The sequence below is a fragment of the Ahaetulla prasina genome, chromosome 6 (genome assembly GCF_028640845.1).
Source record: "Ahaetulla prasina isolate Xishuangbanna chromosome 6, ASM2864084v1, whole genome shotgun sequence".
Classification (NCBI taxonomy): Eukaryota; Metazoa; Chordata; class Lepidosauria; order Squamata; family Colubridae; genus Ahaetulla; species Ahaetulla prasina.
In genome coordinates, this window is record NC_080544.1 from 24,827,175 (window position 1) to 24,844,366 (window position 17,192).

At 42.7% G+C, this 17,192-nt stretch overlaps 1 protein-coding gene across 3 annotated transcripts in view; it reads left to right on the forward strand.

Annotated features, from left to right (window-relative positions):
• LRRC20 (leucine rich repeat containing 20) overlaps positions 1-17,192 on the forward strand; it is a 140,446-nt gene that overhangs the window by 69,226 nt on the left and 54,028 nt on the right. For all 3 annotated transcript variants that reach the window (XM_058188764.1, XM_058188766.1, XM_058188765.1), the window contains one exon: positions 8,322-8,489. In XM_058188764.1, the coding sequence (XP_058044747.1) occupies positions 8,322-8,489 (168 nt within the window). The remainder of the gene's footprint in view (positions 1-8,321; positions 8,490-17,192) is intronic.

Here is a 17,192-nt window from a genome sequence, read left to right on the forward strand (position 1 = left end):
AAGTATATGTATGAAACAAGCAAGATATGAAAAAGATGTAAAATTATATGGTTTTTGTTTAGAAATGACAGATCTTGATAGGATACGGGAACAGAGGAGAAAATAATTTAAAAAATTTATAACTTTCTGCTTAGTATTAAATTAGAAGAAGTGCAAGTAAAAGAAGCAATGATTGCATGGGCAAAAAATTGTGGATACTTAGTTGAGCTTGACAGATGGCAACAGCTATGGGAAAGGAACTACAAATTAACAATGTCGACTGCATATAAAGAGAATCAATATAAAATGTTTTACAGATGGCATATGCCGCCTGAAAAATTGGCAAAATTGTTTAAAGATAAATCAGCTAAATGTTGGAAATCCCACCAATTACCAGGATCTTACTATCATATTTGGTGGACATGCCCAGAAGCTAGAGGTTATTGGAGTAGAATTAAGACATGGATAGAAGAAATGATCCAATAACATATTGATTTAAAACCTGAGTTATTCCTACTGGGTATCCTACCAGAGAAAATTAGTAAAGAAAATGTATATTTGCTTATACACATAATAACTGCAGCAAGAATAGTATTTGCACAAAGATGGAAAGCAGAGGAAATCCCTTTAGAAGGGGAAGTAATTAGAAAAATTTTGGACTATGCAGAGATGAATAGATTAACATTAATGATCAAAGAGAAAAAAGATACAGAATATTTCAAGATATGGGGGAAATTTTATGATTTGGATGGAAAAGAAATATAGATAAAGAATGTATTGAGTAACAGGAGAATGTTATATCAAATATATGTATTTTGGGGAAAATACTGAAATAGAGAAAGGGGATTTACCAAGGAAGAAATGAGAAGAGGAGGAGTAACAAAAAGAAATAGTCACGGAAGAAACACCAAGATGACACACGGAAGGACTGATGTACTATATGTTTGTTTGTCTTAAAAAAAACCTTTTTAATAAAAAAAAAGTATGTATGAAATTTCAGGCTATAAATTAGGTCCCATCTTCTGGCACCAAGTCATTACCATGTGCTACCTCAATTTCACTTTTAGAACAGAGGGTGTTCTGCTTCCCTCCCCCAATACTCCCAACAAAGAGTCAGTCAAAGGCCTTCTTTTCTAATTTATTTACATAGATAAATGTCCTGGCCACATCTACCCACGGGCCTGCCAAGTCTCTGGAGATAACGAGAAAATTATAGATAAGGCCAGAATTACTCACGAATATATTCTTCCTTCCATTGATACAGTTTGCCCGCGCAAATTCATTGCTTTGTCCAAGACAAAAAACCAGGAAGTCCTGCCTCCTATTTATAGTCTCTACAGATGTCACTGCATGACCATCATTCTTTGGCTTTGTCCCAACACTTCCTGTGCTGCGTGCGCTGGTCACGTCTGCGCAGTCTTGCATCACTCCAAAACTGTTCTTGGGGCATTGCCAAATCAGAAGAAGGCTCGGGAGAATCAGGCCTTGCCGGCCCCTCCTCCTCCCTTTGGGTGTGTGCCAGGGAGGGAGAGGGCCCAAAAGAAGCAGGCCTTGCCAAGTCTTCTCCCTCACTTTCTGAATCATCCGAGTCCAGGAGTCTGTTGTGCCTCGTCCGCTTTCCCCGCAGCCGGGCCCGTCTTATCTGCTTCCGAATGCTGAGGAATGTCCTAGCATGCCTCCCGGCCCCAGCCCTGGCTCCATGCCCAGACAGGCCAAGGAAGAAGAAGCGCCTCCAGCCCCCAGCCCTGGCTCCATGCCCAGGCAAACGGAGCAACTAGACCCCTCCCCCTCCCCCACAGCATGTGAGCCTGAGGAAGGTCAATTACCAACAGCTGCAGACTGGAGTGACCCTCGCTTCAGGAGAATTGATAGGCAGCGTCAACAGAAGGAAGGGAGGGGCAGGCCTGGATAAGTGCTGAATCATGGAGCCACACCCCATGGCCTATATAAAGGATCTGCTTTCTGGCATTCTCTGAGTCAGGCAAAGTCTACCTTATCTTGCTGAAGTCACTTTCTGGTCTCCTGCCTGCCTTGAGAACTTTGCTAGGACTTTGGCAGAGCTGCAGAGGCACGCCTGATTTGGATTTCCCTGACCCGGCCGTCAGCGGAGGAGTGGGACACGACAGAGTCCGGGTCCAGGAATCTGGGTCACAACAGAGGGTAACACCATCTCTTTTGAATGGGAGCAGAGAATGATGACAGCGATGAAGTCTAATTTTATCTAAGGACAACCACTCATAATCCCTGTCCCTTCTGTTGCAATAAATAAAGCACTGAATGTTGCCGTGGTCTTCTGTCTAAAATTGCAGATGAAGAATTGAAAAAGCAAGATTAACTTGCCGAAACAAGTCTTTATATTAGACGATAATGTCAAATCTCTGGTCTGTGTGGTGCTGTAGAGCATTCCACATGATAATAAGCATATGGAAATATAGAGAAATGTTATGATGGCTTTTGATAGACTCGTATAGATGTTTAACCTAAACACCCTGTACTGTGACCCTGGAGTGGAGATGGTCAAGCGAAAGTCAGTGGAATGCAAATAAACATAAGTGTTTATGGTACATTTTGATACCACCAGGAAGGATACCAAAAACATGAAAAAAGAACAATAAGGTCAACTGAATACCCATTAAAGCATTCTGGAGGAAATGGCACTGAGTGATTACATTACCCCAGGGGTGAAATCCAGCAGGTTCTGACAGGTTCTGGAGAACCAGTGGCGGAAATTTTGAGCAGTTCGGGGAGCCGGTAGCGGAAATTTTGAGTAGTTCGGCGAACTGGCAAATACCACCTCTGACTGGCCCCAGAGTGGGTGGGAATGGAAATTTACAGTATCTTTCCCCTGGAGTGGGGTGGGAATGGAGATTTTGCAGTATCCTTCATCCTCCACGCCCACAAAGCCACGCCCACCAAGCAACACCATGCCCATCAAGCCACGCCCATAGAACCGGTAGTAAAAAAAAATGGATTTCACCACTGCATTACCCCCTCATCTTTCTGTTATCTATCTATTTCAATGTTGTAGGCATATATAGTGGGAGGACCTCTTGGACCTCTTTCCTACACTATGCCAGCAAGCAGACCATTGACTTTTAGGGACTTTCCAGTATAGGCAGTTCTCAACATACAATTGCAATTGAGCCCAAAATTACAGTTTTTAATCATTGAGGTTGTAAATTGAGGGATCATGTAATCAGACCAGATTTTTTTGACATTTTTTTGCTGTGCTGGTCAAGTGAACGTGTAGTTGTTCAGTAAATCCAATTTCTCCGATGTGTGTTTTTAGTCAGAAACTGGAAGTAAACTCCAGAAACTAAAAAAAAATAAAAAATGTTACAAATCACAATCACGGGACCATGGGATACTGCAAATGATCGTGAAGATGAGTTGATTTCCAGAAGCACAACATGGGATCGTGTGACCGCAGGATTGTATACAGCAGTCATCATTTCAAAAATTGGATTATAAATAGCTTTTGGAGAAGGGTCCATTGTAATGGTCGCTAAGTGACCAGTTGTAAGTTGTAAGAGGACTGTCTATAAAGTATGTTTTGATGTTTCTAATTCCAAATACTTTGGTTGTGCTTTCAGTGAGATGCCACTTATGCCACTGAGAAGGTTGGCTATCATCTCTTTTAGGCAGCTACAAGTGGCTTTTTCCTTCTCTGGATATATACTTAGTGCAGGGGTATCAAACTCAATTTCCTTAAGGGCTGCATCAGAGTTGTGTTTGACCTGGGGGGGCTAGGAGGCATGGACAGGTTGGGCATGGCCAGCTCGGCATCACTTGTGTCGGGAGCGCCTGTGGTGGCCTGAACGCTCTGCCAGCAAAAACGGAGCTTGGGAGGGCCGCACACGACCCTCCTGAGCTCCATTTTCCCTGGCAGAGAGTTGCAGGACTGTCGCAGCTGAAAACGAAACTCAGGGGGCTAAACTTCATTTTTGCTGACAGAGGTAATGCAGGCCAGTCCTTCGCTGTTTCCAGGGCAGCCCCGCGGGCCAGATCCGGCCTGCAGTCCTTGAGTTTGACACCCCTGACTTTGTGTATTTGGAACTCATCTTTTGTGAAAATAAAAATGTTAGCATTTCGGGCTTCGTACAATGTTTCCCACATTTTTTACCCCTGTATAATCCTGAGTCTACTTTACTGAAGCTCTTCCAAGTACCGTATTTTTCGGAGTATAAGACGTACTTTAGTTTTTGGGGAGGAAAATAAGAAAAAAGCTGATTGGCAGGTGGATTGGCCACCGGGAATACCCCCAATCAGCTGTTCCCAGAGGTGAATATTATTAACAGGTTCCTTGGTTGTGAGCTCTGTGCCTTGCTTTTTTTTTTTTTTTGCTTTTTTTTTCTTGCCTCTGAAACTCTGTTTCAGAAAAAACTTTTTTCTACCTCTGAAATCCTCCAAAACAGAACTTCAGAAAAAAGGCCTCTGAAGCTCTCTTTGGGAGCTTCTTTTCTGAAGCTCCCTTTGGGGCTTTTTTCCCTAAGCTCCTGAAGCTCTGTTTGGATTTTTTTTTTCTAAGCTCTGTTTCTGATGCTATTTTCAGCCTCTGAAACCTCCATTTGAGAAGCTGGATGGGGCTACATTCAGAGTATAAGACGTACCCAGATTTTCACCCTCTTTTTTGGGGGGAAAAGGTGCGAAAAATACGATATATTGTTCATTCCAGCTGGTACATTAAACCTGCTGCAGGCGCTGAATCTAAAGAACACTCTGGAGGGGATAGAAGAATTGGAGATACATTTTTTCTTTTTAAAAAAATGATTCTTGTTGAAAATTAATATACAGTTCAAGTCACAGCTATAAAGGATCTTTGTTGCTGTTTAGCTTTGTTGTATTACTGAAATTTGATACAGTTCTTCCTATGTATTCTTTTTCTAAGATATTTTTATGGCTATGCATATTACTTTTAATGCTGAGAAAAGTAGAAGAATATTTATAAAGCTTACCTTTTATAAACTATTTTAATAATATTTACTAATATTTGTGCCTGCATCTAAATCAATTTTATCCTTGCCTTTCAAAGAGGTTATGGTATTCACACAGTATCTGAAATGCAGAGAAACATTTAGGTGTGGTGGTTAAAGGTACAAGATTGAAATAGGAGAGATTTTGAGTCCTTACAGTGGAGCCTAGAGCAGGGGTCATCAACCTTCAGACCTCAGGGACCACTAAGTTCATAATTTTAAATCCCATGGACCACTAATATGATCTACCTAATGACCGACTGGGTGGGCGTGGCTAGGTGGTCATGTGACTGAATGGGCATGGCCAATTCCTTGACTCCCCACCTGGGCTCCTTAGGGCCCCAACAGGAAGCAGTTGTTGGAGCTAAGCAGCCACCATGAGAAAGAGTTGGCAAAACAGCTCCGTTCAAATTGGATCTGACTGAGAAGGAGGCTTAGCAGAAGCACCTCATTGAGGACTACAAGCATAGGCTTTCCAAGCAGAGGGAAGACCTGTGGGAGTACAAGACTAGGTACCAGCGCCTGGAGGCTCAGCGGGCTGAGATGGTCAGCCAGTTCCAGGCCATGATACAGTCCCACTGGAACAAGGCCCTCCGGCTCTTTGCCATCAGCGGCACTTCCCTCCAGCCTTCGCCCAAAGCCCTGCACCAGGAGGCCGAAGCAGACCCCAAGTCGGAATTTCTGCCCTCCTCTGACCTGCACAAAAAGACCCTAAAGGGGGAGAGTCTCTGCAGCAACACAACCGTTCATTGTACGTATCCGGCCCAGGGGCCTTAGTTTGAGGACCCCTGATTTAGTGCAATATTAAAAATGCAAATAATTTTTCTGCGGACCACCAAAATTTTCTTGCGGACCACCAGTGGTCCACGGACCACCAGTTGGTGACTGCTGGCCTAGAGGCAAAGATGCTCGCCTCCCACTCGGGAGATTGAGAGTTCAATCCTAGCAGCACAGATGTTTTTCTAGCGAAGAAAATATCTGCTGTGAACTTTGCATAGGTGTCAGGAAGGGCATTGGGCCAGTAAATGCTCAGCTCCATTCAGTTGCCCTGACTCTACCCTGGATTAAAGGGTTGTAAAAAATGGGGGAGGAAGAGTTCTTGTGGTGCCAAATCTGGCTAAGGGGCACCGGGACAGTCATTCTCTCTAAATGTAGGAAAAAGATACTGGCAAGCCATTTTAGAAAAATGTTGAAAATTCCATGGATCTATTCCCTTAGCCGCCATGAGTTCAGGGCATCTTCAAAGGACCAGAACAACAAAAACATCTGCGATTCTTCCAGTTTAAATTATTTTTGATTAGGCCCCCTCAAATTAATGTCAACTCTTGGTGATGATATCTTCACCGTGACAAAAGTTCCCTACTTGGTCTTCCTTTTACTTCCAATAATGTACCGATCGCTCCTGTAGCCATAACCATCTACAATGCAGCTGCTTGCCATCTTCTCTTTCCTTCCACCTTTCCCATTATTAGAGACTTTTCCAGAGAGATAGGTTTTCACATAATGTGTCTGAAGGAGAATAATTTGAATCTGTGCCTCTAGTGAGAACTCAGAGTTGATTTGTTCAATGATACATTGATTTGTTTTCATGGGTGTCTACAATATTCTCCGAAGGCTTCCCCAATACCAAAGTTCAAAAACATTTATTCTTTTCCTATATTGCTTTTTCAAAGCCCAATTCTGACTTCAACAGAATGTCATAGGGAATTTGCTTGTACTGTTCTGATCTTTGTAGATGAACCGGTAGTAAAATATGCTACCAGTTTGGGTGAACTGGTATTTCCGACGATCAGCTGGGTGATGATTATCTGTGATGCGTGATTTATATTAGCTAGATTCGTCAGATTTCCTGCTGTCGTGTCCCACTCCTCCGCTGACGGCCGGGTCAGGGAAATCCGAATCAGGCGTGCCTCTGCAGCTCTGCCAAAGTCCTAGCAAAGTCCTCAGGGCAAGCAGGAGACCAGAAAGTGACTTCAGCAAGATATGTTTAGACTTTGCCTGACTCAGAGAATGCCAGAAAGCAGGTCCTTTATATAGGCCATGGGGTGTGGCTCCATGACTCAGCACTTATCCAGGCCTGCCCCTCCCTTTCTTCTGTTGCCTCCGTCTATCAAGTCTTCTGACGCGAGGGTCACTCCAGTCTGCAGCTGCTGGCAATTGACCTCCCTCAGGCTCACATGCTGTGGAGGAGAGGGAGGGGTCTAGTTGCTCCGTTTGCCTGGGCATGGAGCCAGAGCTGGGGGCTGAAGATACTTCCTCCTCTTCAGCCTGTCTGGGCATGGAGCCAGGGCTGGGGCCGGGAGGCATACTAGGACATTCCTCCGTGTTCGGAAGCAGATAAGAAGGCCCCGGCTGTGGTGAGATCGGACGAGACACAACACCTGCTTTCTAGCTAATCTAAATCGCATGGCACAGTGGATTCCCCCCGGCCTCGCTGTTCTAATTATCTTTGCAGACTCAGAAGGCTTCAAAACGTTCCTTTTTTAGTGCTGCACGGGCGTGCCTCAGGTGCGCATGCACGGGCGAAGTTCATGCTCGGTAACAGACTCAAAGAACCGGTAGCACACTTCAGAGGATTTCACCCGTGGTGTAGACACATCACAGCATCTGAATATCTTCTCAAACCCTTATGGCTTCCTCTACCAAGGGTGCTCTGCAGCATATTTTATGACTGCTTGATCCTTTAGCCTTGATGGTTGATTCCAAAAGGCAGAAGCTATCTGTTATGTAAAAATACACAACTTCCCAAATATGCAGATAGGAAGACACTCCCATTAATTATTATTTTTTTTGTACATCAATTGCACTTCAAAAATGGTTGACAGATAATGGTTTAGAACAGTACATTACATTCTTCAAAGTAATGTCTGATTATGAATGCTTTAAAAACTAATGACCTAGTTACCTAGTTTGGGTAATGAAACATTTGCAAGAATTTGCATTGTATTATAGGCATTGTATTTATTGTGAAAAATTACCTACAGTACAATGATTTCCATAGATTTCTGATTAGAAAGAATATTAAAAGAGATTATGTTATCTTCCAAGGTTTTACTATATGAAAATTTTGGAATAGATAATTCTTCTAAACTGCCATAGATGAAGCCGCCTTCAATGCTTAAAAGTTTGTGACGCCTTTTGAATTTCCAATATTTCTGCATAAATATGACCTGAAATGAGGTTCTCTATACAACTCCTAAATCTAGGTAAAATGAACCCAAAATCTATGTAGCTACCGATTTTTCTTTATTATCTTTCTCCCTTTATAATTAAAAATAGTAATATTGCCCAAAGTCAAAAAACTTTGGGTGAATGATTGCAAGAGTCAGTTTGCATGTTTTATTTACTGTCTGTCCTGTTCAATTGCAGAACTTAATCTGGAAGGGAATTATATTCATCACCTGCCAGAAGAGTTCCGAACCCTGTTACATCTGAAAATTATCAACCTGTCCCGGAACAAATTTCATACTTTTCCTGACCAGCTGACTTCTTTGCAGGCTCTTGAAATGATCAACCTTGAAGAGAATGAGATTACAGGTAAAAAAATAATTAAATATGTATGTATATATGTTATCAGTGGTGGGTTTCAAAAATATTTACTACCAGTTCTATGGGCCTGGCTTGGGGGGCGTGGTGTGGCTTGGTGGGCATGGAAGGGGAGAGATACTGTAAAATCTCCATTCCCTCCCACTCCGGGGGAAGGTTACTGCAAAATCCCCATTTCTTCCCGATTAGCTGGGACTTGGGAGGCAGAGAATACATGGGGGAATTTTTACTACCGGTTCTCTGAGCTACTCAAAATTTTCACTACCGGTTTCCCAGAACTGGTCAGAACCTGCTGAAACCCACCTCTGGTATGTATGTGTGTGTGTGTCTGTGCATTCAAGTGTCTCTTTGTTCAAACAGAATACTAGATAGATTTTTGCCTTCAATGTTTAACATTGTCTTAACGTTTGTAGTTTTTTCGTCGCAGGCAGATATTGTTTGACTTTTCATTTAGTCATGCGCATTCCAAAACTTATACCAAGGTTATGGTTTTCACACATAAGATGATAGATTTTTATCTCATGATACTGCTATTTAGAAGTATAATCTCCTCTGTTGTGCTTCACTGTGCTAATCTTGTCAGAGCGTGGAAACTAAACCTTGACAGTTGTAGTTAATACTTTAACTGGAGACTGTTTAGGAAATCCAATAATATTGGCTAACCTGGGAAGACAAAACAGTAGGATTTTTCTTAATATGGTACAAAACACAGACACAAAGACTGTATTTGTTTTTTCCACAAAATGCTATTTTATTGTTCAAAATTAAATTCCTATTGTTTACTTCTAAACTTAATGCAAAGTCTGTGCTTGTTTCTATTTTCCCACATAGCTTATTCTAGCTTTGTATTATATACATACATACATACATACATACATACATAAATACATACATACATACATACATGTCTCTGTATCTGTGTATAAACTTACTTACTTGTAAATAAGTTTCCAAATATTTCTATTTTTATTTAATCTATACAATTTTATCTGTGTTCCAATTCCTAGGTTTGTAGCACTATGTGAGGGTGAAGGTTCATTCTCTTAGCTTATGGGTTGGTTTCCAAACGTTTCGTTACCAGGCTAGGTAACATCTTCAGTGGAGTTTAGGGAATGTCAGTGTCAGTGTTCCTCTGTTTATAAGGACTTCAGGTTGTCAAGTGAGGGTCTTGTGATGGGTCAGATGTGGGTGTGTCAAGTGAGAGTCTTTTGACAGGTCTTGAGGTGGAGAAGTTACGGCAGGTCAAGGTCTTTGGGAGATGAACTGCTGGTTGTGGGGGAGTTGTGTGGGTTGGTTGAGAGTTGGTACTGCTTCTGGTTGGCTGTGCGGTTGAATTGGATTCTGAGGGCTTCGTAGGCTGGTTGTAGGTCAATGTGTCTGTTGATGGAATTGCTTGTGGAGTGCCAGGCTTTCATGAATTTATGAGCGTGGCGGGTGGTAGCGTGGCTGATGATTCTGTGTTGCTGCAATCAAAGTGGTGCTGTTTGGTGTCGGGGTGGGGAGAGATTAAGGATTTGGGATCGTGGTGTTTGACTGCCAGACAGTGTTTGTGGATCCTGGTTTTTAACTGACGGGATGTGACCGGATGTTTGTCCCACATAGAATTGGTTGCAATGGTTACAGTTGATTTTGTAGATTACATTGTCTCTTTCATCCGTCTGTATTTTATCTTTGGTTCTGGATAATTCCTGGTGGAGTATGGCTGTGGGTTTATGAGCTATTGTTATTCCTAGAGGTTGGAGGATTCTGGCTGTCATTTCCGACATTCTCTTTTTTGAATGGTAGGGTTAGTTTTTGCACGGTAGTTGGCTGTGTGGTGTGGTTTGGGAGCTGTGTGTCAGAATGTGAAGTTTTTTGGATAGCCCATATGGAGAAAGACATCAAATAGCCGTTTCTCTTCTGCTTTTATGTTTCATTATCTTAACTATTTCTTTTCTCCTTAAATATCCCCCACCCCAGGTCTTTAGTTCTCATAGCCAATCTCAGTTTATCTGCATGCGAAAACCCTTTTCATTCCTCTTGCAAATGGAGTGTTCCCCTCCCACAAAGTATTCACAATTCTCTATTTATGGAGCTGTTTTTAGAGCTCTGCACTAGATTGCTGTATACTGTGGATTGTTTTCATTTGCAGGCTTGGTGACTTTTCAGACTCTGGTCAGGCTCTTTTCCTCCCCCTACATATTGCCAGATGTTCAAAATGTTTATAGCTAGCACTCCCTTAAAAGTGGCCCACAAACTGTCCCCCCCAAAAAAGAAGCAACCTGCAAATGCCACAGATTTCCCTCAGCTGATCTCTGAACTTCCTAACTTTCCATCCTCCAACACTGAGCTGCTCCCATCTCCCACACTCCCTCTGGGCAGTGTACAAATAGACAAGCTGTATGTCAGGGAGAGAGAGGGAGGGAAGGAGGGAGGGAGGGGGAATGAATATTCTAGGTGTTGTGACCCAGGCCTCTGGTGGCTCAACAGACTAATGCAGTCTGTTATTAACAGCAGCTGCTTGCAATTACTGCAGGTTCAAGTCCCACCAGGCCCAAGGTTGACTCAGCCTTCCATCCTTTATAAGGTAGGTAAAATGAGGACCCAGATGTTGGGGGCAATAAGTTGACTTTGTATATAATATACAAATGGATGAAGACTATTGCTTGATATAGTGTAAGCCGCTCTGAGTCTTCGGAGAAGGGCGGGATATAAATGCAAAAAAAAAAAAAACTAAATTAAAGTAAATTCCTCCCAACACAAATTCCTCAGTCCTATTGCAAACCTTGGTCCAATCAGGAAAACTGCCAAAGGCCTTTCTTGGCAAACGTTCAGAAGTCACAGATACAAAAATAAATGCAAGACGTAGATGAAGAAGACGACGAAGCTACCAATGCTCAAACACCGTTGCTGGTCTGTTTTATGGGAGGGGCCAATTATCTCTTGGCCTTACTCTTGGCCGAATTGTCCTCTTTGCTTGAGCTGCTCTTGCCTTCTGGCAGCTCTTCTCATGCATGCATTAGGAACAGGCTCCTCCTGTTCCTCTGCCTCACTACTATCAGTCTCTGGAGGCTCTGGAGTCCGTACCTCACTCCCCGATGGCCCTGGCCTCACCTCAGCCTCATCGCTGTCTGACTCCGTTGCCAGCTCCGCAGGCAGCTGGCGGATCACAACACTAGGTCTACATCTGCCAAGGATTTAGCCATTCTGAAAGAACACTTGGATAAGGAAGTGTTAAGGAAGAGATTTATCAGACCATTGAAATCCCCAGCATTAGCACCAACCTTTCTTGTACCAGAGAAGTCAGAACCTCAAGTAGCTTTGGCCCAAGTCCAAGTGGGGAGGTTCCCATGTGCACAATCCATGATTGCAAGGACCTCAACAAGGTCATGATCTAGAATCATTACCCACTTCCATTAATATCAGCTTTGTTAGCCAGATTGCAAGAGACCAATGTATTTGCAAAACTAAACTTTAGCATATAATCCAGGGGTGGGCAATTAGTTTTCCCAAGGTACCACATTGGGGTAAAATGCTCCTGGTTCCGACCGGATCTCGCGATCCGGTAGCGATCGTGGCTGCTGGTTTGGCGATCCACTAGCGATTGCCGAACCACAGGCAAAACCCGCCGCCCAGGTGTAATTAATTCCTGGTTTTAACCAGGAAATAATGTTTTTTTTTTACCAGACCATTTTGTTTGTCTCTTGAGAAATCTGTATGCAGGTCAAGAAGAAACAGTGAGAACTGGACACAGAACCACTGATTTGTTCAAAATTGGGAAAGGAGTCCAGCAAGGCTGTATACTATCGCCCTGCCTATTTAATTTATATGCAGAGCACATCATGAGAAAGGCAGGGCTGGATGAATCAAAAATTGGAATTAAGATTGCCGGGAGAAATATCAACAATCTCAGATATGCAGATGATACCACTCTAATGGCCGAAAGCGAAGAGGAACTAAAAAGCCTCTTGATGCGGGTGAAGAAGGAGAGTGCAAAAGTTGGCTTGAAACTCAACTTTAAGAAAACTAAGATCATGGCATCCGGCTCTCTCAATTCCTGGCAGATAGATAGGGAAGAAATAGAATAGAATAGAATAGAATAGAATAGAATAGAATAGAATAGAATAGAATAGAATTTTTATTGGCCAAGTGTGATTGGACACACAAGGAATTTGTCTTGGTGCATATGCTCTCAATGTACATAAAAGAAAAGATACATTCATCAAGGTACAACATTTATAACACAATTGATGGTCAATATATCAATATAAATCATAAGGATTGCCAGCAACAAAGTTACAGTCATACAGTCATAAGTGGAAAGAGATTGGTGATGGGAACGATGAGAAGATTAATAGTAGTGCAGATTTAGTAAATAGTTTGACAGTGTTAAGGGAATTATTTGTTTAGCAGAGTGATGGCCTTCGGGAAAAAACTGTTCTTGTGTCTAGTTGTTCTGTTGTGCAGTGCTCTATAGCGTCGTTTTGAGGGTAGATATGGATATGGTAGATAGATAGATAGATAGATAGATAGATAGATAGATAGATAGATAGACAGACAGACAGACAGACAGACAGACAGACAGACAGACAGACAGACAGACAGACAGACAGATAGATAGATAGATATAGTAGAAATGGAGATAGTGACAGATTTTATTTTCCTGGGCTCCAAGATCACCGCAGATGGGGACTGTAGCCAAGAAATTAAAAGACGCTTGCTCCTGGGGAGGAAAGCTATGGCAAATCTAGATAGCGTACTAAAAAGCAGAGACCTTCACCCTGCCAACAAAAATGCGTATAGTCAAGGCTATGGTTTTCCCAGTTGCAATGTATGGCTGTGAAATTTGGACCATAAGAAAGGATGAGAGCCAAAGAATTGAGGCCTTCGAACTCTGGTGCTGGAGAAGACTCCTGCGAGTCCCTTGGACTGCAAGGCAAACAAACAAGTCAGTCCTAGAGGAGATCAACCCTGACTGCTCTTTAGAAGGCCAGATCCTGAAGATGAAACTCAAATACTTTGGCCACCTAATGATAAGGAAGGACTCACTGAAGAAGAGCCTAATGCTGGGAAAGATTAAGGGCAAAAGAAGAAAGGGACAGCAGAGAACGAGGTGGCTGGATGGAGTCACTGAAGCAGTAGGCGTGAGCTTAAATGGACTCCAGAGGATGGTAGGGATAGGAAGGCCTGGAGGAACGTTGTCCATGGGGTCGCGATGGGTCAGACATGACTTTGCAACTAACAACAACAATGTGTTTTTTACCTTCTGTGCATGCGCAGGTTTTTCGCATGCACAGAAGGTCTGCGCGTGCATGTGACGGGCAGCGTGTAAACTTCCAAGCTGGTAAGGAAGGTAAGTAGATTTCACCCCAGGACCACATGAGCAACAGACTATCGTGGAGAGCTGCCACCCTAGCTGCTGCGCTATCCTCTGTCACTGCCATCCCACCCCCTCTGCTGACGCTGCATGCCCCCCTGCCCTCTGTTCATGTTGTCCTACCTCCTCTGCTCATGCCATACCCTCGTTGCCAACACCCCATCCTCACCTCCGATGCCCCTGATACTGCAGGCTGGACTGGGACCACCTCGGGCCAGATGTGACCCAAGGACTGTAAAATGCCCAGGTCTGATAGGATCTCATTTGAGTGAAAGAAAGTATGTAACTGCTTTCAGTACATGGTATGGGAAGTTTGACTATATATCGTGATGCTTTTTTGTGTAAGAAATTGTGGAGCCGTATTGTCCAGATTCATGAATTTGGTTTTTTCTGCTCTAATTGATAAATATGTTGTGATTTACTTGAGTGACATTTTAATCTATTCGGAGGATACAGAATCTCATTTCCCGCATGTCAAGAATGTCTTGCAAAGGCTAACAGATAATAAATAACCTTTTTGCTAAATTGAAAAAAGCTCCTTTTCAATCTTTAGCAGTTGGACTATCTGGAGTATAGGATATCCACAAAAAGCCGACAGTCAAGTTGTAGGCAGTTTTGTTCACCCTGCAATGTATAAAGCTACATAAAACACTTCCTGGGGTTGCCAATTTTTCCGGAAAAAGTTCACTCCCTAATTTTGCCCCCATGGTTAAAACTTTTACACAGCTATGGAAGAAGGCAAATATATTTTCTTCTCAAGCGATCAGCATTTTAGGAGTTAAAACAGTTCTCCACTTCTCAGCCTCAACTCCAGGGGTGTCAAACAGGATTCCTTTGAGGGCCGGATCAGCATTGTCGTTCTCATCTATAGGCTGGCTGGAGGGAAGATGGGACTCCTGTAGCAGTGGTGAAATCCATTTTTTTTTACTACCTGTTCTGTGGGCATGGTGTGGCTTGGTGGGCATGGCTTGGTGGGCGTGGCAGGGAAAGGATACTGCAAAATCGCCATTCCCACCCCACTCCAGGGGGAGGATACTGCAAAATCTCCATTCCCTCCCCATTCTGGAGCCAGCCAGAGATGGCATTTGCCAGTTCGCCGAACTACTCAAAATTTTCGCTACCAATTCTCCAAATTACTCAAAATTTCTGCTACCAGTTCTCTGAACTACTCAAAATTTCCGCTACCGGTTCTTCAGAACCTATCAGAACTCACTGGATTCCACCCCTGCCCTGCCAGCCAAAAATGAACCGCGGGGGGTGGGGGGGGCATGAAGCACCCTGCAGGGTTGCTAGGGCAATACATGTGAGTGACGGCAAGCAGCCACAGAAGAAGTGGGCCAACAGAAGGCTTCTGCTGTGTAGGGCTGTCAGTGCCACCACTGCGAGGTGAGTCAATAATTAGAACCCTCCAAAAAGAAGGCCTAGTCATTTTTTCGGAGGTCAAAAAAAAATAAGACCGGGCCTTCTTTTTTGAGAAATACCCTACCTACCTACCTACCTACCTACCTACCTACCTACCTACCTACCTACCTATTTATCTAGTTTGCTGTCCATCTCACCTAGAGGTTACTGGATGGCTTACAAACTTTAAAAGCCAATAAAACATTGAAGCATATAAATGTTTTAAATGAATAAATCAGGGATAGTCAACCTTTTTATACCTACCGCCCACTTTTGTATCTCTGTTAGTAGTAAAATTTTCTAACTGCCCACTGGTTCCACAGTAATGCGCCATGTATCATCGTCTGCGCATGCCTCTCGCACATTGTGGATTGGGTTTGCGGGGGGCACTGGCTACCAGCTCTGTTTGTCTGTTACAGCTGGGTGGTGTGGGGGGAGATGCGCGAGCTATTCTGGGACGAGGCTCTTTTGTTTGTGGTCACACTATAGCGCCATTTAGTTTCACTTACGTAACATGAACTAAATTTATGCGCAGGCGAAACAAACAGTATATTTTCAGAAGTTTAAATTGTCACGGGGAATTTTATGAAAACCTAATGAAAATGTTTTTAAATAATGCTATGAATTTTTTTTAAAAAGTCAATTAAATTTAAAAAAAGGAAAGTGCTTCAGTATTGGACAAACCCCTACCGCCCACCATGAAAGCTGGAACGCCCACTAGTGGGCGGTAGGGACCAGGTTGACTACCACTGGAATAAATAATAAAGCAAGTTGGTTGTTTTTTTTTTCAAATATTATCAGCATACCTAAAGTTAAAATAGAGATGTTTGCACATATTTTACCATTTACAGATGATTCTTGTGATAATCACTTTGCTATGCAATCATTTCAGAGACCAAGGGAATTTGCTTGAGATCCGTTTTCTCCTGAGTGTTGCAATAGCCAATTAAATATTGGTAGATTTTATATTAGCAACGTGTCTGCTCATTTTATATCTGTGTTGACTCACTTTTTTGAATTTGGTATTGTTCTCAGCCCCCACCACAAAATAATTATTATTTTATTACTTTTTATTAGTTTACTGCTTTTTATTTTTAAGCCTGATTCTCTGTGATAATTTAATCTCTCTCTTGCAGCAAAACAAGCAGGAGGGAGATTCTGATAGGCTATTAATAGGAACACATTTTTCCCGTTAATAACGTATTAAGATGCGGATGCTTGCTGTGTGCTGATTTTCCCTCTTCTGTTTGCTTGGTGTTTTTCCTCTTAGTTTCTGAACCTAGGCATAACTTTAGTGTGATAAACTGAATGTGCTGAAGTCTTTGAAAGTTTAGACAGTCGTGATAACCAATTAATTTACATAGAAAAGGGGGGAAAGAGACTTGTCAGTAACTTTGACAGATCAGAGCTTCAAAATGTTTTATTGCTAGGTGAAAAATGTAAAGGAACGCAAAGCTGTTGCTATTCATGTTTAATATCTCCAGGCGAGAGTGGGCATAACTGCCGTATTTTTCGAAGTATAAGACGGACCGGAGTATAAGACACGCCTTAGTTTTTGGGAGGAAAATAAGAAAAAAGCTGATTGGCAGGTGGATCAGCCCCAATCAGCTGTTCCCAGAGGTGAATTTTAGCAACAGGTTCCTTGGTTGTGAGCTCTGGGCCTTGCTTTTTTTTTTTTTTTTTTGCTTTTTTTTCTGCCTCTGAAACTTCTAAGTTTCAGAAAAAACTTTTTTCTGCCTCTGAAAGCGTCCGAAACAGCTTCAGAAAAAAGGCCTCTGAAGCTCTTTTTGGGGCTTCTTTTCTGAAGCTCTGTTTGGGGCTTTTTTTTCTGAAGTTCTGTTTGGGGGCTTCTTTTCTGAAGCTCCATTCTTGGCCTCTGAAGCTCTTTTTGGGGCTTCTTTTCTGAAGCTCTGTTTGGGGCTTTTTTTTCTGAAATT